The sequence below is a fragment of the Rhinichthys klamathensis genome, unplaced genomic scaffold (assembly GCF_029890125.1).
Source record: "Rhinichthys klamathensis goyatoka isolate OS25496 unplaced genomic scaffold, OSU_Roscu_1.1 h1tg000011l_1, whole genome shotgun sequence".
Lineage (NCBI taxonomy): Eukaryota > Metazoa > Chordata > Actinopteri > Cypriniformes > Leuciscidae > Rhinichthys > Rhinichthys klamathensis.
Window position 1 is genome coordinate 6,097,531 of NW_026606564.1, and position 22,648 is coordinate 6,120,178.

The following is a 22,648-nucleotide window of genomic DNA, read 5'->3' on the forward strand; positions in this document are numbered from 1 at the left end:
TGGGCGACCTGCACGCGCTGTCATCAAGCGCTGCCTGCCTGGAGTTTGGACCTAACGACAGCAGAGTTGTCCTCAGGCCAAAACACGGGTATATTCCTAAGGTGCTCTCTACACCCTTCAGAGCACAGGTGATATATCTAGCCGCGCTATCGTCTCCAGCAGACGAAAGCGACGCTAATTTACTCTGCCCGGTCAGGGCGCTCAGAGTATATTTGGAACGTTCTGCCCTGTTCAGACAGACAGAGCAATTGTTCGTATGCTTTGGCGGCCGCACCAAAGGTCTCGCTGTTTCAAAGCAGAGAATATCCCGCTGGATAGTTGATGCTATAGCGCTGGCTTATGAAGCCAAGGGCCTTCAGTGCCCCTTCGGCATCAGAGCTCACTCTACGAGGGGCATGGCCTCCTCGTGGTCGAGTGGGATACCCATTCAAGATATTTGTGCGGCAGCAGGCTGGGCCTCACCGTCAACATTTATCAGGTTTTATAACCTACAGGTCCCCTCATTGCACTCCAACATACTGTCGGTCTAACTATGCATAGGCTGGAGTGTGTACATGCTGAGCATTATCTCCTCCCTTATAGGGTCCGTCTCTGACTGACTTAGAGGGGTTTTCATGCATATCAGTACATAAAAATGTGCTTGTATGTTTTCTCTGGACGCCCATTGGGCCGTTCCACATTGTCCCTTATAAAGCCCGCCTTCGGCCGGCTCGTTGGATAATTACTTTGCTTAAAGGCTCAGGCATCTGCCTCCGGCTTAATAGAGCGAAGTCAGCACGCACGGCGTTTTACATGGTGTTCCCATAGCGTAAGCTACTTACGCAATAGGAGGAACCTCTCGAAAGGGAACGACTCGGTTCCTAACGTAACCTCGGTTCCCTGAGAGGAGGGAACGAGTATTGCGTAAGCTGCCGTGCTTGTGCTTGTGCTTGGTCAGTTCGCTTCAGTCGATTGAACCTAAAGAACTCAGACGACGGGGCGCCCAATATATAGCCCTTGGCCACGCCCATCTTGGCGGGCTCTGACACGCGCGGGCACGAAGCACGCTCATTGGAAGCGGGTTCAGAGTCGCCCCGTCATAGGTTCGTGCAGTTGCCGCAGCACAGCCAATGACCGAGCTGCCTCGCTCATTGCTGTATGCTGTGCAGCTGCAATGCGTTTTACATAAAGACTTAAAGACTTAAGAATATTTCTCGAGAAAAGGAGTTTTCCCATAGCGTAAGCTACTTACGCAATACTCGTTCCCTCCTCTCAGGGAACCGAGGTTACGTTAGTAACTTTCAAGGATATTAAGAACGTGAAAAAGTCATCTGACATTATCAGAAGCCTGTCTATCTTTGATAAAACCAGTCTGGTCATCACTTATCAGTTTACCAATCACAGTTTAGTTTAATGTGCTTTCATTTGGATCCACTTCTGAGGTGTATATAATGTGGAATAAAATTCCTTAAATGTGCAATTTATTACTTTCTGGTTGTGAGTGATCAGCCCCTGGGGTGTTTGAATCTTCAGCTTGGCTCGTCTGAGGGCCAGAACCAGGGTAAAGTGCGTCCCTGTGCGAGAGTTGCTTTACACAGACGACGCTGCCTTCGTGGCTCACACTGAAACAAGAAATTCAGGAGATGTGCAATTATTTTGCCGCTGCCTGCACAGAGTTCGGACTTACTATAAAGCCTCAAGAAGACAGTGGTGATGGCTCAGAACGTTCCTGCTTCCCCTCACGTCACCATCAATGGCACAGTGCTATCGGTTGTTGAGAAATTCATCTACCTCGGCTCAACCTTGACAGCAAACAACAGCCTTGATGCTGAACTGAATACCAGGATTGGTCGTGCCTCAACAACCTTTAAGCGGCTTCAGTCTCGCGTCTGGAACAACAGCCACCTTTCTCTCAAAGTAAAGGTGCACGTATATGAGTCCTGTGTGCTCTCCGTTCTTCTATATGGAAGCGAAACGTGGCCTATATACCGGCGGCAGGAGTACAAACTTAATGCTTTTCACTTCCGTTGCCTACAACAGATCCTTGGCCTGTCATGGCAGGATCGGGTCCCGAACACCGTGCTGAAGCTCACTAACAGTAGTGACATGTACACCGCGTTTCGGAGGAGGCGTTTCAGATGAATCAGCCATGTATGTCGTATGCCAGATGAACGTCTCCCAAAGTCCATCTTCCATGGGGAGTTAGCTGTGGGACACCGCCCTCGTGGCCGACCCAAGCTCCGCTTTAAGGATGTCGTCAAGCGGGATATGAATGTCTTTAACATCAATCCTGACCGATGGCATCACCTTGCGGAAGGCCGGGCAGCTTGGTGCTCTGCGCTGACAGAGGGCACAACTCTGTCCTGCCATGCTTACACCAGCTTTTGCACAGAAAGTCAGCATGTTGCGTGCCCGTTCCACTGCATTTGCCTCTGGTGACGCTGAGGGCTACAAAAAGGCCAGATACGATCTACGCAGATCCATCAAAGAAGCCAAGAGACAGTTTAAAGGTGAAGTTGGAGGGATACTATACCACCGCGGATCCCCGGCGCATGTGGCAGGGCCTGCAACACATCACAGATTATCGGCAGAGGAGCAGGGAGGTCACAACTAACCAAGGCACACTACCAGATGAGCTGAATAAGTTCTACGCCCGCTTCGACACCCTCAACACCAGCAGAGGGACTATCCCAACAGAGGCAGCACAGAGCTCTCCATTCACGGTGACATCAGCTCAGGTGCGCAGGACACTGAAGAGAACGAATCCCCGGAAGGCAGCAGGCCCTGATAACATCCCAGGCCGTGCACTGAAGGTCTGCTCAGCGGAGCTGGCTGAGGTACTAATGGACATTTACAATCTATCCCTCTCACTATCTTTTGTACCTACCTGTTTCAAGATCACTACTATTGTCCTCCTACCCAAGAAAAACACCGTAACATGTTTGAATGACTATCGTCCCATCGCACTCACTTCAATTGTGATGAAGTGTTTTGAGAGGATAGTCATGACCCACGTTAAAAAGACCATTACAGACACACTGGATCCCTTACAGTTTGCGTTTCGTCGGAACCGATCCATTGATGATGCAGTAAACACTGCCATCCACACAGCTCTCACACATCTGGAGAACAAGGATACATATGTTCGAATGCTCTTTCGGGCTGAACACCCCAGGGCTGTGTGCTGAGCCCTCTGTTGTACACCCTCTTCACTTATGACTGTGCCCCTACTCAGCGTAATACCACCATCATCAAGTTTGCGGATGATACAACAGTCGTCGGCCTGATCACTGGTGGGGCTGAGACAGACTATAGGGAGGAGGTGGCTCAGCTGGTGTCCTGGTGCCACACAAATAATCTCTCCTTAAATGCAGAGAAAACTAAGGAGATGATTATCGACCCGAGGAGGAGGAGAGATGATCAGCACGGCCCACTTTACATCGGTGAAGCACAGGTAGAGAGGGTGAAAACATTTAAATTCCTTGGCACCTACATCAGTGAGGACCTCTCCTGGTCTCACAACACCCAGCACATTGTCAGTAAGTCTCAACAACGGCTGTACTTTCTAAGAAAGCTGAGGAAATTTGGTCTGTCCACCAAACTTAGGGTTGCCAACCGTTCCGTATAATACGGAATCGTTCCGTATTTGACACATAAAAGGCTTGTTCCGTATTGAACTGATACGGAACGCACTTTGTTCCGTATTTTTGAGAATCAATTCAGTGCAAATCCATGACAGACGCATAGCTTCTAATATATAAGTCAGACAGACTATGATGAATGAACGAAGACCCGCTGCTATAATGGCAAATTCGGGGACTTGGCGCCACCTTGACGGGCTCTGACGTGTAATGACGTAGAGTTGGCTCATTGGTCGTACGTCAGAGGCGCCTGCGCCATTGGATGTGCAGTTGCCGCAGCGCAGCCTGAGCGAGCCAGACGCTCAATGTGCAAGCTGTGCAGCTGCAAATGCATTTTACAGGCTTCAGTAAATCTAGTAAAATGTGTTTCCGAAGACATTTGTAGGCTATGATAAGAAAAACTACTAACATTTAAAAAAAAAAAAAAAATTTGCACCGGAAAGAACATTCTAGAAGTCTAATTCTATTGAATAAGTTCGCACAAGGCTACAGAAAACTGTTGTGTTTATTTTTCTTGAAATGCAGTCTAAGCCGATGAGTTTCGAATGTTATATGTTGTATTTGTTTAAGTTAAAAATAAAACGTATTATAATCTAACACATACATGGTTCATTTTTGGCAAAATGATCATGATAGCCTTTATATATCTGTGTGGTTTAGTCTTGTATATTGATTAAGCCTACTTTGCTATTCTATAAATATATAGGCCTAATAAGTTGCATTATAATATGATATAAAATGTATGAATCTCAGGGGGCATGTCACTACCACATACATACACCCCCCCCCCCCCCCGTTCCTTATTTCCATTTCAGAAAGTTGGCAACCCTGACCAAACTCCTTAGTAATTTCTATAGATGTACAGGAGAGCATCCGGACTAATTCCATCACAGTGTGGTTTGGAAACTACACAGTACAGGAAAGGAAAGCTCTCAAGCGTGTGATTAAAACTGCACAATACATCTGTGGAACAGTTTTTCCATCACTTCAGGATATTTACAAAACCCGGGTAACTAAGAGGGCACATAACATTATCAGAGACACTACACACCCTCAGCATATACTGTTCACATTGTTACCTTCTGGCAGACGCTATAGGAGCATGAAAGCCAGAACATCCAGACTTAAAAACAGTTTTTATCCACACGCCATCAGGATGTTGAATGACTCAGTCCATTCACAACTTCCTGCTAGGACTTATTCACTGTTTGCACTACACTGTGAATGTTTGCATTGTTCAATGTATATGCTTTTTATGATGCTTTTAATGTCTCTCTGCCGAATGCAATTCTACACTTGCATCTTTTAAATATATTGTGTGTATATTGTGTACATTTTATTCTGTGGGAAACTTTTTGCAACCTAAGAATTTCATTGCATGGTGTAAATGTGTGCATATGACAAATAAACATCTTGAATCTTGAATGTTAGACACCGTTCAGATCGGCGCTTGCGCTGCAAAAGGCCTTGATGATGGATGACAAAGACTCCCCTTCCTTCATTTTTAAAGCCAAAAGTCTGCTTGACCGCTCGTTATAATAATAGTAGTTGACTCTAGGTCTATGAATTATAAATTCTGCAATATGTTGCGTAGCTGAGTTATATTCTTTTTTCAGTGCTGTCAGCTGTTTCTTTTTAAATTCACAATATGCAGATTTTCTATTAGAGAGATCCGAGTTTGTAAATCAGATAGTCTTTTTCCTAGCCGAATAGAGACGCGATGAAAAGGAAATAGCATTGCCCCGTAGAAAACATTTAGTTGCTTCCCACAGGGATTATGGATTAGAAGCAGAATCCTTATTACGAGGAATAAAGTCAGCAAGATTAGAATTAAGCTGTAAAATAACTGTCACAAGTCACTGTTTTTCAAGAGAGCATTGTTAAATCTCCAACGCCTAGTCTTAGAATTCACTCTATCCCCTATAAGAAGTGTATACAGTATTGCACCACGGTCAGATATAAGAATAGGCAATATCTAAGCTATTTAAAGAGATGCTTCCAGCGGTCATAGATGCTCTTCTTCATATCATTAATTCATCTTTGTCATTAGGATACGTACCAAAAACTTTTAAGCTGGCTATGATTAAACCGCTTGTTAAAAAAAACGCAACTTGATCCTACAGAATTAGTCAATTACACGCCAATCTCGCATCTACCTTTTCTGTCAGAGATTCTAGTAAAGGCAGTATCTTCACAACTATGTTCCTTTTTAGAAAGAAATGGTATCTGCAAGGATTTTCAGTCAGGATTTAGACCGTACCATAGTACTGAGACAGTTCTCATTAGAGTCACAAATTATTTGCTCTTATCAAGTGATCGTGGTTGTATCTCCCTATTGGTGTTACTCGATCTTAGTGCTGCATTTGATACTATTGACCACAACATTCTTTTAATTAGACTTGAATGTTGGCATTAATGGAATTGCATTAGCATGGTTTAAATCATAGTTATCTGACCGTTATCAGTTTGTAACAGTAGATTAAGAGATATTTCCTCACGCCCTGACGAAACTTACCAATTCACAAAATTAACGGAATGCATAGCTGATGACTAGTAATTTCCTACTACTTAATTCTGAAAAAACAGAGATCCTAATTATTGGACAAAAAAACTTCCTCACATACAAACCTAGAATACTTTATAACACTTGATGGCTGCTCTGTAAAGTCGTCGTCGTCGGTAAGGAACCTGGGTGTGCTCTTTGATACCAATCTTTCATTTGAAAGTCATGTGTCTAGCATCTGTAAAACTGCAGTTTTCCATCTTAAAAATATATCTAAATTACGTGATATGCTCTCAATGACAAATGCGGAACAGTTAGTTCATGACATCAAGGCTAGATTATTGTAATGCTCTACTGGGTGGTTGCCCTGCACGCTTAATAAACAAACTACAGCTGGTCCAAAACGGAGCAGCTCGAGTTCTTACCAGAACCAGGAAGTATGACCATATTATCCCAGTTCTGTCAACATTACATTGGCTCCCTATTAAACATTGTATACATTTTTAAATATTGCTGATTACTTACAAAGCACTAAATGGTTTAGCTCCCCAGTACTTGAGCGAGCTCGTAATGCATTATAGTCCGTCACGTCTATTGCGATCTCAAAATTCTGGCCAGTTGATAATACTTAGAATATCAAAATCGACTGCTGGCGGTAGATCCTTTTCCTATTTAGCACCAAAACTTTGGAACAGTCTTCCTAACATTGTCCAGGAAGCAGACTCTGTCAGTTCAAATCTAGACTAAAAACACATCTCTTTGACCTTGCATACACATAACACATTATAGACTTCTATAATTCAATGTTAGGCTGCATAGATTAGGTCAGCTGGAACCGGGAACACTTCCATTAAATCTTGATGTACTTGTTACATCTTAAGAAGGATGGCGTCAACGCTAATATTAGTCTCTCTGTTTATCCCGAGGTTTACTGCAGTCCACCGGATCCAGGCCATATCCAGATCTGATGAAGGACCTGCACCTTGACACGATGACAACGCCGTCAGGAAGTGTCAACTAGACCATCCCCTGTGAAGGCCTCCCTCCCTTTACCTCTGAACAGATAAAACGTTGTCAGGATAATTCCGGTTCACGTGGCTACGCGGAAGCGATAAAAAATTCTGTATTATACATTTTTCAAGGCTTGTACCTTGGAACCTATTCCAGGGTTTGCGTTTTCGAGCCACCAGGCACTGTTTTGTGCAAATGAGCGGCCGGATCGCATTAAGGGTTTTAGAACGTTGTCGTGTAAGCGGCCCCTAAGTTAATAACTAATGATCGTTGCGACGGAAGTGAATCAATCAAAACTAACTTTAGCTGGACAATAACTTTATTCTAGAGCTGCTGTAAAGCCAAAACAATCTCTGTTACTTTAATTTCCTATTTTCACTGTAAAGCTGCTTTGAAACGGCCCATATTGTTAAAAGCGCTATATAAATGAAGGTGACTTGACTTGACTATTTCTCATTAACTATATGATTTTATATATTTTATTAAATGTTTTAATATAAATCATAATTTATATGTATTATATAAATTTGTGAAATCTGACATTCTCCTAATTACATGTACAACATTATCATATTTTTTATGAACACATGTGGGATACATTATGATTATTGTGTAGAAGTCATTATTGTTTTTATTTAAACTTTGCAGAAAATCCTATGAAAGGCCATTTAATGGCCGGTCCCAAATACCAAATACAATGTGACAACATGCCCTGCTATCTATCATGTGATCATGTGTGTTTGTTTCCTAGGGTAATAACAGTGTAAATGTTACAAAGCATTTCTGTAGCCAATGTGTAATGTAAGTTCCCATAGAGAAATTACATTTAAAAAATGAACCTACGATGAGAAATATTCTCTGCTGTAAAAAGCTTTCCACAGTCTCCCCTATACATAAAAACACAAGTCTAAACACCATGGCAAAATATTTAGGTAACATTTTACAATAAGGTTTATTAGTTAAAATTAGTTAATGTCTTAACTAACATGAACTAACCATGAGCATTTGTCATTGTATTTGTTAATCTTTGTTAACATAAGTTAATAAAAAAACAGCTGTTAATTGTTAGTTAGCAGTGCATTAACTAATGTTAACACGATTTTAATAAAGTATTAGTAAATGTTGAAATTAACATTAACAAAGATCAACAAATGCTGTATACGTGCATTTCATTATTAGTTCATGTTAACTAATGTAGTAACTAATAATGTAGTAACTAACATGTTAACTAAAGTTCACTAACAAACCTTATTGTGTTACCAATATCTAGATAGCCTATCTTAATTCAGAGAACATATTTTATTCCAGAAGTTCAGCATTCATGATAATTTAAGTGATCTTTACATTTGTCATGATTTTGTCCAAAAAAAAAAAAAAAGTAGCAAAAACATAATTGAGTAAAACAAACATCAACGTAACAAAAGTTCAGCCTTGTTAATATGGGTGACCCTGGTGTCTCAAACGTAAGCTTTTGACGTCTCTGCAGTAGATGGAGCGGGAGTATAGATTGTCTTTGGCTTTCCACCTGGGTAGTATGCCCTGTTAAAAAGAGAAAAAAACATCATCAAAAGTTCAAAAAACAGCATTAGAAATATAAAGAATAAAAAATACTATGACAATTTTTCCAGTTTTACAGAATGCCTGTTTATTACGTATAATTCATTACGGGATATAATGTTAATATACCTACTTTATACCTTATACTTTATACTTTATTAAAATCTGCATTTTTAACTTGCAATGTACTATCCACCACAATAATACAGGTGGCAGGTTTATCGTAAGCTGCCTGTTCATAGCACGATCAATACTCATGTATAGGCATTTTCTAAATAGACTATTATATAGACTATTACTGGCCCACAAATGGCCCAGCCTTCCCCAACACGCCTCCCCTCCAGTCTCCACCAGAGGCATGGCCTCATCCTTGGCATGGTCCAGCGGATTGTCTATTGGCGACATTTGTGCAGCGCCGTCCACATTGGCCAGATTATAACCTGAATGTACCTTGTAAGCACAGGTACTATATGTGTAAGCAGGCCATTGACCTCTACGTGAGCTCAACCTGCTAGAACTCTCCATGCGAGTCCCATGTTGTTGGGCTTTACATTATATATATATATATATATATATATATATCTTAACCTTGGCACCCTTAATCCCTTATTCATACGCCCTGGGCCAGGGCCCCAGAATGATTGTCGTTTTGTAGTTCTAAGCACAGCGCGATTGGACTGGGTTCCCATTGCGTCTAGCGATGCAGTATGAGTAAAATGTATCCAAAGGGAACGTACTCAGTTACTAACGTAACCTCAGTTCCCTGAGATAACTGGAACGAGTACTGCGTCACTGGCCATGCTTTCACGCTGCACGACTCAGTCAAATTAACCTGATTCCTTATGGCAGAATGGCAGGCTTTTCTCCCCATAGGTTCGTGCAGCTCCGCTGCTCAGCCATTGATTCGTGCAGTTTTACGGCGTTATTCTATAATCTTCAGGAATCAGAAAAAAAAATTGTTTTCCCATTGCGTCTAGCGACGCAGTACCCGTTCCAGTTATCTCAGGGAACCGAGGTTACTTCAGTAACCAAGTACATTTTTCCTTGCAAAAAAATCCCATACATTTGACAGTATTTTGCAATAAAATTACAGATAATGTGATGTTAAACCATTTACAGTTTTTCCACCGTATATGGTAGGTAACTTAAATTTAACCAGTTAACAAATTTTTCTGGTTACATTTTTTCACAATGTAGAGGATTGTCTTATGTGTGATATTTACCCTTTGTCTTTCGCTTGAGAGGCTCTTTTATAGGCACTGCACTGGAATGCACCACCCAGGATACACAGCCCTGCACCAGCCCAACCTATATAGAGACCAGTACCCAGCTCAAATCTGAAAACAAAGGCAGATAGTTAGGTGTATGTGGCTACTTAACGATATATCTGGAACAAATTTGTATCTGAAAGTGTGCTAAACCTGACAATAGGCCTACTCCGTTTGAGGATGTCCTAATTTGTAAAACACAATGTAGCTACTTGATATATAATGAGTAGTCTGATGATTTATTGGGGAGTCAGATGTGTTTTATAAGGGTTGGAGCTAAACTCTGCAGGACAGTGGCCCTTCAGGAGCGGAATTTGACACCATTACCCTAGAGCAGGGGTGTCCAAACTTGGTTCTGGAGGGCCACTGTCCTGCAGAGTTTACCTCCAACTTGCCTCAACACACCTGCCTAGAAGATTCTACTATGCCAAGTAAGACATTGATTAGCTGGTTCAGGTGAGTTAAATTGGGGTTAGAGCTGAACTCTGCACTACAGTGGCCCTCCAGAAACAGAATTGGACACCCCTGGTTTAGAGGGTCATAAAGGGTCAATTGTAGAAATGCAGAATGTTTTCTGTAAGTGTTTTACGGTTAGAATCAGTGCTTTAAGTGGACCGGTACACACCGGTACTCAGTACCGCCACTTCCAAATATAGCTCTTGAGCGTACCGCCACCTCTTCGTGCGCCCAGAACGTGCTTTTAGCGTACCGGTACGCTCATTTGCACATCTGTTTTAATCCTTTGGCTGCGCTGCCGCTTTTCAGAGCTCCCTTCACAATGCACGCCTCCTAATTCGTCCCACCGAGAGCAGAGACTACATTACCCATACGCCCTTGAGTTTTACAAGTGAAAAGTGCATGCGTCGATTTTGCCGCTGTCAGTGTTAGCTGCTCGGTTAAAATACAAATAGAGCATCACAGTGCGTGCCGTGTAACTGTCTGGTTAAACCCCGCGAAGGTCCGTGAAGACTGAAGATCGTGTAATGACGTAGGGCTAGCTCATTGGTCGCACGTCAGAGGCGCCCGCGCCATTGGATGTGCAGTTGCCGCAGTACAGCCTATGAGCGAGCCAGATGCTCAATGTGTTTTACATATAAGCTTCATTAAATCAGAAAAGGAGTTTCCCTGCACATTCGAGTAGTATGAAGCTGCAGACTCGGAGACCTGCATCTACAGTCCCCCTGCACCCAGAGTCCCGCATTCTCAGACCCCTCGTTTTTCGAGACAGCGCCTCCAATCAAATTGTATCGGATAAACATGTGAAGAACATGTGAAGAACTTAAGCCAAAACGTGACTAGGCTATCTTCAATTTTATTTAGCGAATCGTAGTAGCCTACTCGTTTGATTTATTTTTTAATAAAACTAATTTAGCTCATCAATACAGCATATGAATAGTCCATTTAATATTTGTAAAGATAGTTTGTAACAAGATTAGAGCCGTTAATGTATGTTTTTTCGCCCTCTTCCCCCCGAAAATATTTTGATAGCTAACCTTAGCCTTTAACCTTGGACTTTTTGTAGATATGTCATAAATGCTGCAGTGATTTTCACTGCCCATTTTGAGCCCCCATATATTTTAAACCCACAAAGTTGTCCAAAGTTCAAAAACATCTCAAGGGACACTTCAACAGAGTAGTGCAACATGAAGGTAACATTTGCAAACATCTTTTTTCTTTTTTTTTTTTTTTTTCTTTTTAAACATCATAAGACATGTGCTATCGGGCCTATACTGTTGTAGGCTATTCCAGGGTACACCATACATCGATGGAGTCGCCCCTGCCGAACCCAGCAACATATCATTTTATGATTATGCAAAGCGACTTATAAATTAGTTTTTTTTATGCAATTGAAGACGAAAAGTAGTCACGGACACAGTTTTTTCTTCCTTTTTTCTTTACAGCAAGATGATGTTTAGGTGATCATTAAATAAAGTACAGAATTGTTTATTATTGGTGTTTTGTCTATTCTGATTTGTTTTGCTTCGCATTCAAAATATCAAAAAACAGATTTTGTAATGTTAGCATGGTAATGTTAATTAGGCCATTATAGCTTGAACTGAAAGAAAAATTGGAATTTGAATAAAAAAAAATATAAAAAAACATTGTAGCAATATAATATCACATACTATTTTTCAGAAGATAGTTCAATCTGTAATTGTATCCCTTCCATCGCAATGAGTTTTTGGCGCATGCATTAAGCAGGGAACGCAAATATTTATTGGATCATTTATTTGGAGACCGTAATATTGCATCCTATTGTTTTTAATTACATTTGGATAAGCGTGCGCTGTACTCTGTGTGCGGGTGTTATACGATCTTTCGAACAGCAGGAGGTGCTGTGTTCGAAAAACGAGGGGTCTGAGAATGCGGGACTCTCGCCGGGGGACTGTAGATGCAGGCTCCGAGTCTGCAGCTTCATAATATTGGCACATTCACTATATAAAATTCACTAGAGGAAAAAGTTCGCGTGGCCGTCATCAGATTTGGAAGTCGCTCAAAAGGCTCTTTCGCGGTTGTGGCTTCAGTCGACTTCAGTGAGGCGCGGTGGTTTATGGGATGAGTAGTTCCTTCGCTCGTAAATGAAAATATGTACACAGTCTTGTTGTACCTTTGACTTTATTTGGATTTTCTCTTCGTTTTTTCACTCGAAATGATATGTTGTATGCTTATGAGTTCAGCCTTAGCTGGTTATCCTCAGACATGCTCTAAAACTCTTTAGATACGGGTTTTCCAAAACGTCAATGGGAGAAATGAATGGGAAATTTACTTCCGGCACCGAAACTCTCTCGGGCTATGGGCGGGACTGTTATGCTCTATACCCCAGACAATAACATTGAATTTTGTAACAGAATAAAAGTTTTTTTTTGTTTTTTTTTACAAATGTAATTTTACTCTGTTTATTAATGTTTTTACTCAACATTTGTGCAGTTTTTGGAGGATTTATGATATATTTTACATTTCTATAAATAAATAAATATTTATTTAAATAGGCTTTTTACAAAAAAAACAGCATTTTATGTCAAATTCACTTTATAAAAGACCCAGATTTCTAACTTTCATTCATGGAGATAACATGGATAATTTTACATGGTTTAATGTAAGATTTTTGGCCACTTTTTTGAAAATGCAGTTTTAAAATAAAATAAAAATCACTTTAACCACTAGATGGCTATAGAGCTTCACTATATGTTATTTGCTATTTGACTAACCAAAATATATCTTTTCACAAGTTTTTCCAGTTGGATTCATATCCACATTTTGTACATTTTATTTATGTTCAGTAGCTCTTTCTACAGTAGCTCTTTCTAAGGGTATTTTTTCAATACCCTTTGCACATTTTATTTATGTTCAGTAGCTCTTTCCAGCTAGAGCACTACTACAAACTAATAAAAGGATTTATTATTTTTTATAAGGTCGTCTGTTGACTGCTGTTTATATAAAACCCCTTCAATATAGTTGTTGTTACCTCAGGGGAGGAGGGGAATCATCAAAAAAAAAAAAATAATAATAATAATAATAGAGCACTCTTTTGGGCCACTTAAAGCACTGGTTAGAATGTAGATTAGGGTTAGGTTATAGCAATTGGCTGTATATGAAAACAGAAGTCTATGGAATGTCCCCATTTAGATAAGTAAATGTGTGTGCATTTAAGAATGTGTGTGAATGTGATTCTTCTCACTTGACGCCTCCATAGAACGGGTCATTGAATTCTGCAACAATCCGTGCAGCGTACCAAGATACAGCCACCACAGTGCAAACACCTATGGAGATATACATATTTCTCAATTATTATAGATGCTAAATAGGTGGAAACATGCAGACAACTAAACAATAATAGAAACTGCATGTTTATGGACAATGTATTTCTGTTTACCTGCAAGGATGAAGATAATGCCGCCAATGACCATTGTCTTGCCTTTTGCCTCATCTGTTTTTGACCCAAATTTAATGCACTTCAGCCCCATGGTAGATAAAATTATACCGACCAGCCCCATGATCAGGGCGATGATCGTTAATGCTCGACATGCTTGAATATGAACTGAAAACAAGAAGGACAAAAAAAACAAAGAGTTTAGTCTTTGATTTTTGAGTTTAGAGTTTAGCCTACTGTAACTTTGGTGTGTGCAGGATTACCGTTACAATATAGTTCAGACTTTCATCATATCTAAAATTTGGTAAAGTGTTTGGTAAAATTATGCATATAAAAGGTTATCATTGATCATTATAGTGGTCTTTGTTATGATTGGCATCATTGATCTATGGTAGTGATAGGTGCTTTCATTAACACTGCACCATGAAGCTTCTAAACTTTTTTGAATCTTTTGTTTCGAATCAGTGCTACAGACCACGCATCAAACTGGCCTGTCTACAGAAAACATACTGTTTCAAAACGTTTTACAGTTTCAGTGGTTCTGCCGCTAGGGGCATTGCACTGGTAATCACATGCATGAACCAGTGTCTAATATGGTTTTAACTGATCTTGGGTCAGTTTTATTAATATAGATTCTGTTTTAATGACAAAAATAGTTTTGATGTGTTAGTGCTTCAAAACACTTAGAAAATAAAGATTCCAAAAGGAGTTTTTTGCAGCAATCTCATAGAAGAACAATTTTTGGTTCCACAAAGAGCCTTTCAGTGATCAGTTCTTAAAATAACAATTTTTTATAGAGTGAAGACCATTTTAAAAATCGAAAGAAAAATGTTCCACAGTAAAGAAGCTTTTGGTGGATTAGAATGGTTCCATTGATATACAATGTTCTTCGCAGAACCATTATTTTTAAGATTAAATCATTTTGCAAAGCAATTGTTTCAATTGTTTCGGAGTCTCAAAAAGCTATGTTTCTTCGATTACTAGTGTATATGTTTATCATTTAATAAAGGCCAGTGATACTTGAAAAATAAAAGAGAAAAATCAAGAGATAAAAGTGGGCCTAGGCGGTTCTCCATATTGTTACAACACAAAATGGCTGCCAGAGATTGAACATGGAGAAAGAGTTTCACCAAGTTCCTGGTCCAAGTATAGTTCCTCAAAAACCCAATGCAAGATTCTAAAACAGTCTTGTATACATTTATATTCATGATAGGAATGAATTACTCTTAAGGTGTGCTGATATTACAGAGCAAGCCTAATAACCTGGTTTCATTTTAAATTGGTTCCTACCTGGCAAGGCTAACATGGATTGAAAGTCTTGGCAGTTGGCCTTTCCAGTGCTGTCCTCGCCGCAGGCATGCCATAGGTTCTCATAGAGGCGGTTTGAAACGATTACGGTGCCTTGTACACTAGATATCTTCCAGTAGTCATTAGCCACAGCAAGGCCAGTCATCACCCAGCCGATCAAACACATGAAGAATCCAGTCACCTCTAATGCTGTTGACATCTTTACACTTCGCACACAAAGTGAGAGAAATAGAAGATGGATAGAAAAATTATAGGCTAGAATAGTGTGCTGGAATAGTCCTGTGAACCTTTCTCTACTCCAGATAACTAAGTTTGAATTTTTCTTCCGTTGAGCAGCAGGACTTCAACCTTTGTGGAGGGTCATAAAGCCATTGCCGCACCCAAGAACCCACTCAGCTTATGACGATGCTGTTGATGATGGGTGTGATCGTTTCATAGTGAGACACACATTTACTCTGGTCACACCATTACCATATATAGTTATCATATGATTGGAGTCTCTTTCTGTGATTATATTAAAACTAATTCAATAAATATTGCATAAAAATAGAGCCTACTGGCTGATTGGGAGTGTGACTGGCTCTTTTAGTCACCAAATTATCTATCCATCCATCCATTTTCCTAACTGATTGTCCTATGTATGATCGCGGGGATGCTGGGACTATCCCTGCGTCTCGGGAAAGTCCATCGCAGAGATAATAACACACTAAACTTTACACACTCAGTCACCGATTCAGTGGAAAACTATAGAAAGATGCACTAACAGCATACACCAATATGTGTTTAATATATATATTTTTGAAATTCAGAGAAATCTCATATCGATGTAATACTGGTGCTAGTGGTATTGTATTGTATTGCATACTTATTGTGAGCATAGTGAGTGTGGTTATAGATCAAAAGAGAAACTGAAATGTCATTGCCAGTGACTGAGGGAACTGGAAAAAAAAATCCCTCTATGGATGGGATAGCTCACTGCATAATCCCCTTCTACATTACTTGATGACAAAAGTTGGCAGGGCGTACTTATGTAGGATGCTGATTTTGTTTCATACCAAAAAACATTCTTACCCTATCAGTTCAGACAATATTGAAAATATTGGAAAATATTGTCTCATTGATCCACATTTCATGGACTGCTTTCTGGATGGTTTTGCTGGGACACAATATTAATGGTGTAATATTCTCTCTCTATGTAATATTGATGAGCAATACAAAGGGTGTCAGTTATACAAATGCTCCCCAGTGTGCATCAGTGTGTCAGTACACACAGTAAGTGAGAGAACTTAATTTACAACATGAATTAGCTTCAGGATTACACTTCAAGGTTTTTTAAATAAGTTTGTGGTAACTCTTTAAAAACATTTTTTGTCAGTTTCCCTTTTTATTAATGGCAGTTGATGCTGTGAAAAAGTGCATATTCATGTCTCTCTCTTTGGTTTCACTGTAACCTGGTTTCAACAGTTAGGACCATTTTGTATGTCATATATCTTCATGGTTTTATGGCGTGCCAGTTAATGGTTGATTATCTTCAGAGCTCAAAGTCTAAGCTCTCTCAATAAACAGATGACTTCAGAGTTTCTTTGTTTTTCTCTCCATCTTTTTATCATTACCTACCCATAATTTTTTTCACTCTCTACCTCTCTATCCATTGGAAGATAATAGTATTTTTAGTAATAATTAGTTTTTATTTTATCATACAGATATCTATACTCATGTCCTCATAAAAGGCTATTAGCAGGTAGTGCAACTGTGTCATATGTAAATGAGCATTCTATAATTGCCAAAAACAAATCTTAAAAATGTAAAATGCTAGAGAGGGAGTAAGATAAGAAATGTGTTATTCATTTTGAATCTTATTTTGAAAGGTTAAGAAAGTGTTACCCCTAAAGTTAGAACTTTATTTTTATTGTATTGGCCTTGTCCCCTCCTGAAGCCCTTTGATGCTTTCCCTTTTATTGTACTTTGGACTAATCCAAATAAAGTCACTTTTGAGTGTTTCAAAAATCTTTGTGATTTTTGTGGAGTGCTGGGACAGGAGAGGAGAGTTCTTGGTTGCCTGTTGTTGCCAAACTGTTACAAACTTCCTTGTAACTACGTCCCTGACCCCTAGACTGGGGAGGCACGGAACAATTGGGCAATTCAAACATAACACAGAGACCACTGAGCTATTGCTTTAAGGGGCAACTGGGCAACACACATGACTACATTGTTATGTTTCAGATACCTTGAATAGACGTTGTATAAGGTCAGAAAGGTTGGTTCGGGCTAAAACATTTAAGGATTTATAAGCAAACACTAAAAACTTAAAATTAATCCTAAAACGCACTGGAAGCCAATGCAGGGAAGCCAACATGGGGGAAATGTATTCCCGCTTGTGTGTACCTGTTAAAAGTCAAGCTGCAGCATTCTGAAATAACTGCAAGCGTGAGAGAGAGAGAGAGGCCTGAATGACACCAACATAGACTGATTATAATAGTCAAGTCAAGTCAAAATATAGCACTTTTCACAATACAGATTGTATCAAAGCTGCTTCACAGTATCAATCAAAACAACTTAACAGTGTTTGTTTATTACTGGAAAAAGACATGCAAGTCTAAATAGTCTAAACGAGATGAAATAAAGCCCTTTCGAAGTCATTGGATGACGAAAAAAACTTGACTTTAGATAAAAGCCTTAACTGTAAAAGCTTGATTTTACCACAGAATGATTTTGTTTCTCAAGTTTAAAATCTATGTCCATTATTACACCTAGATTTTTTAAAAGTGGGTTTAGCATAGGGAAGTAGAGAGCTCAGATCAATGTTAGGGGCCTTGTGAGTATTGTTTGGGCCAAATATTATCAAATATCAGATTTCAGTGAAATCGAACTGAATAGGCTACACATGCTTACATTCATAAAACTTTATTTCTATTCAATTTTCTAAATTATTTATAGGCTATGTGTCACACACGCCTACCTTTTGATGTAAATAAAAGACGAGAGTGGTAAATGTTATGGACTTCACGAGTTCACACTTACATACAATTAAAGGGAATAAAGTATAATGCGTATTTGGCGTGCTGTCCGGGGGGAGGGCTCCGAGCTCGGAATTCGGCCCGAACCCAGAGTACTCCCCCCCGTATGTAAGGTGGTTTAGGACTAGAAGAGTGGAGAAGGGGTGGTGGAGGGACTCTGCTAAACTGTCAGAGAAATGAGGTGAGACTGCTGAGTCTACATGTACACGTTTTAATCATGATTGCTGAGTGCTCTCCACCCGTGTTAATTATCTGAACGTGCTTCTCCCGAACTTTGTTAATGAAACATAATTTTAATCATGATTGCTGAGTGCTCTCCACCCGTGTTAATTATCTGAACATGCTTCTCCCGAACTATGTTAATAAAACATCATATATTATCATGGCACAGCTCAGCCTATTATTGAATTTTACTTCCACTTCCCTTTTATCCAAAGAGACGGAACTATTTGCACTGTATTTATCAATGGGAAATACATCATGCTAAAATAATCTGTCATATGTAGGCCTATACTGTGGCTCACATTAATGGGGTCGCTTGCAAGTCGCAGCAACACGAATTACGTGACCACACTCTAAAAATGCTGGGTTGTTTTAACCCAATTTTGGGTCAAATATGGACAAACCTAGCCATCGGGTTAAATTTTTTTTATTACATTTTTAACCCGACGTTTGGGTTTGTCCGTATTTGACCCAAAATTGGGTTAAAACAACCCAGCATTTTTTAGAGTGCAGCAACATATTTCTGCTTCAAATATTGTGCGTAGTTAACAGTGAGTGTTGGTTTCAGACATTATTTTATTAAAGTGAATTTGTCAGTGCCGCACTCGTAGGCTACTGACTCGAATTCTGCCTGACAGAAAGAAAAGCTCGTACTGAAGGTGGAGCGGTTTGACCAATCAGATGAAAGGGCAGTTTCAGCGCCGCCCATGTGTGCAAATGAAATCTCAAACCCATAAACCAATGTATAAACCACAAACGAAAAATGAAAAATCGAGCCAATATCTCATATTAAACTAAACAAAAAAACAAATAAACAAGCTGGTTTCCATTTCTCGTTATCCCATTCCAAACACGAAATGAAATGATCAAAAAGTACACAGACCCGGTTTACAGACACTATTCCATATCGCGATTAGAACAAAGCACTTAAGAATAAATAACTTACTATTCACATCAGCTGGGTCCATTGCTCCTCGAAATGAAACTACCAGCACTTCTGAGGTTTTCCAGGATTATTACGATAGTATTATTCCTCACAGCGTAGCAAGAAGACGTAAAGTACATGATTCTTATTAAACTTGATGTGTTTTACCCAGCTGATGTGGGCGTTGGCATGTTTGCATGGTTTGTCTCGGATTATTTGCGTTTGAATAGCGCGCGCTCTCCATGGGCGTGGTCACATTAGCACTTAATGAGCTATAATGAGCTAAAAAGAAAACGACTGACATCTCTCTCTTTTCATACAGATTACATAAACTGAGAATATTTGTTTTTTAAAATAAATTACTTCATTTAAAATAAGAGAATTCAAGCTTCATGCCTGTGTGCCTGTATGCCTGTGTGACTGAGTATTCTCTGAGTTACAGTTAATTTTCGGACGCGTTTCAGAATGGACTTCACATTAGAGAGATGGCAGAACGCGCATCATGTTTATTTTTCGTTATTCGGCAAAAAGCACAACACTTTGTTTTTATTGTGATTGTGTTTTATTGTGTTTTTATAACACTTATCTGTAAGATCAAAATCAACAGAGTATTTTGAGTCTCTTTTGCACTGATAAGAAAAAAAGCGAGCTGGTCACACCGGCGTGATCGCCGACCCCAGGGGGTTAAGTGAAAAGCATGTTGTTACTGTCACGGTCACTAGATTATATGAAGCGCACGACAATGGAGTAAACAAAATAGTCTTCAAATGTAAATTAAAAACAAATAAACATGCAGGAGATAACGTACTCGGTTACTGGCGTAACCTCGGTTGTTAATTGTTAAAAAACTAATTGTTCTCCGATTTACTGAAGTTTTAATAAAATCATGCGCTTTAAATCCAATGGGGCATTGCAGGGCCATAGAAGTGTAAGCTAAAGCGATTGCTTCTACTATCCAGTGGGATAGCCTCTGCTTTGTGACCGGATGACCTTTGGTGCAGCCACCGAAGCACACAAAAAGCTGCTCAAACTGCCTAAGCAGGGCCGATCGCTCAATATATACTCTTAAAGCCCAAACAGGGCAGAGTAAATGAGGCTATCTGCAGCTGGGGGAAAAGGAGAGAGAGAAATAACCTGTGCTCTGAACAGAGTCGAGAGCACTTTGGGCACATAGTTGGGCCTTGGTTAGAGGATGACCTTACAGTCATTAGGCTCAAACTCAAGGCAGGAGGGGCTCACAGGGAGAGCCTGCAAGTCACCCACTCGCTTGACCAATGCTAGGACTAGCAGGAGGGTGGTCTTAAGCAAAAGGGGTCGTAAGTCGGCCAGCTGGAGTGGCTCAAAAGGAGGGCCCTGAGGACTGTGGACAAGTCCCAAGTGGGAACTGTGAGGGGGGTGAGGCAGGTTTGGCCTCCTGGACCCCTTCAGAAAACGAACAACCAGGTTGTTCTTGCCCACCGACCGGCCGTCCACTGGAGCGTGGAAAGCTGCAATGGCCGCCACATAAACTTTGAGCGTGGAAGGGGTACGGCCCTTACAGCTTGTGGTGGATTTTTAATAGATAAGATAGTAAACTATCTTTTAGAACTAATCATGTTTCTGACTCTAAAAATCTGACCTTTAGATTATCTAACGATTATTTAATGACTCATAAATGTAAGTACACATTGATGGCCTAAGACACGAAACGAGCGGTTTGTGTGAGAAAACGAACAGTATTTATATCGTTTTTACCTCTTGTAACCACAGCCACGTCCAAGTGATCTGAGGGCGCGGGCGCTTCGGTCTGTGCGTTACAAGAGGTAAAACCGATATAAATACTGTTCGTTTTCTCACACAAACCGCTCGTTTCGTGTCTTAGGCCATCAATGTGTACTTACATTTACGAGTCATTAAATCATGTTTAATTTGGACTTCTCTGTGCATGCTCTTTGAGGTGGTGATCATAGACCTGCATTATATGACTGACAGACAAGAACGGTTTGACCTAAAAATATCAAAATGGAAACTACTGCGGAAGCAAAGACACCTACATCTTGGATGCCCTTGAGGTAAGCTAAAACATATCAAAAATTAATTTCAAAGTGAACTATCCCTTTAAGACATTTTATTTATTCATTTAAATAATGTTTAAAAAATGTTACAAAAAAAATGTCTGGCAAACCTTATTGGTCCTCATCTGAAAATTGACCATATTTTTAATCCTTTAGAATAAAAGACTCAATTTGGGTGTTCTCAGTTCTGGTTGTCGAGGGACTTCCTGCAAGACACTCTTCCGCCATCTTCAGGGTGAAACTTGACATTTCATATGACAATCAGTTGCTTGCACAAACTTATTATTCTTATCTTGGATAGTGTATTTTGTTTGGCAGCCTTTTAATTCTATTTAAATATTAATTATGTTTATTGCATTCTTTGTCCACAGACTTCAGCTGATGGTGTCTGATCATTTCACCCCCTTTGTCATCATGCATATTCTGTGTGATGTCATGAATGAATTTTGTATATCTGTAACTGCACATTTGAGTCTACTTACGAATATAGAGCATTTTGTTACATTTATAAGAATGCTTGACCAATCTAACCATATTTTCAAAAAAGTTCTTAGCATTTTATTATTAGACCACATTATCCGTGTTCAGAAAAAAATATTCATGAGGGTTTTATTGTGTAAGTTACTAGATATCCAACATTCATTTGATAAAAAAAAAACAATAATTATGTTTTGTTGTCATTGCATAAGTACCAGTCTTTCCCAGTATCTACAGGTGTTGTCTTTCTTTCTCTCTAATCCATATTATTTACACACACTTATCTTCTTAACAGACACTTTCTTATCTTTCTTATCTTATCATCTCATGTTTCACTGGATGTCCATTCATTGGGCTTGTGATCATGATCTTATAGCTTCCAGTGATGCCACTGGTATTTTATCAAAAATATATATGTTGAATGGAAGTTTGACAAACTTTTTAAAATATATTTAATCTTAGATTCCTAAAACATGCATACTTCAATGCAATGCAAAATGCAATTTCAAACTTAATATATATATATATATATATATATATATATATATATAACTTTATTCTAGAGCTGCCATAAAGCCAAAACAATGTGTTACTGTAATTTCCTATCATCACTGTAAAGCCGCTTTGGAACTACATTGTTAAAAGCGCTATATAAATGTAGATGACTTGACTTGACTTGACTATTTATAGGCCTGATTAACACACCTCCTCCTACAAAGGGACTCTCCTTGCGTTTAACATAGTTTCATATAGTTTCATAAATCTTATTCAACCGTAATTTTTCAAACAGGTCCTACAGGTTTATTCCAGAGCGT

The 22,648-nt window shown here is 39.6% G+C and overlaps 1 protein-coding gene across 1 annotated transcript; it reads right to left on the reverse strand.

Moving 5' to 3' along the window:
* Nucleotides 1-8,382: 8,382 nt before the first annotated feature.
* Nucleotides 8,383-15,505, reverse strand: cldn15la (claudin 15-like a). The gene is made up of 5 exons (XM_056264780.1): nt 15,121-15,505; nt 13,834-13,998; nt 13,639-13,720; nt 9,915-10,028; nt 8,383-8,673 (listed from the first exon to the last, which is right to left on the reverse strand). The coding sequence occupies exons 1-5, from the start codon at nt 15,335-15,337 to the stop codon at nt 8,592-8,594; spliced, it is 660 nt and encodes a 219-aa protein (XP_056120755.1). The 5' UTR covers nt 15,338-15,505; the 3' UTR covers nt 8,383-8,591.
* Nucleotides 15,506-22,648: the final 7,143 nt, after the last annotated feature.

What these genes read in the sequence shown, in the direction of transcription:
- cldn15la (XM_056264780.1), bottom strand. Translation starts at nt 15,337, where the DNA reads ATGTCAACAGCATTAGAGGTGACTGGATTCTTCATGTGTTTGATCGGC. An exon ending in ATCCATGTTAGCCTTGCCAG is followed by an intron (nt 13,999 to 15,120) that starts GTAGGAACCAAT and finishes TCTTGTTTTCAG; the next exon opens with TTCATATTCAAGCATGTCGA. An exon ending in CCGTTCTATGGAGGCGTCAA is followed by an intron (nt 10,029 to 13,638) that starts GTGAGAAGAATC and finishes CTTTGTTTTCAG; the next exon opens with ATTTGAGCTGGGTACTGGTC.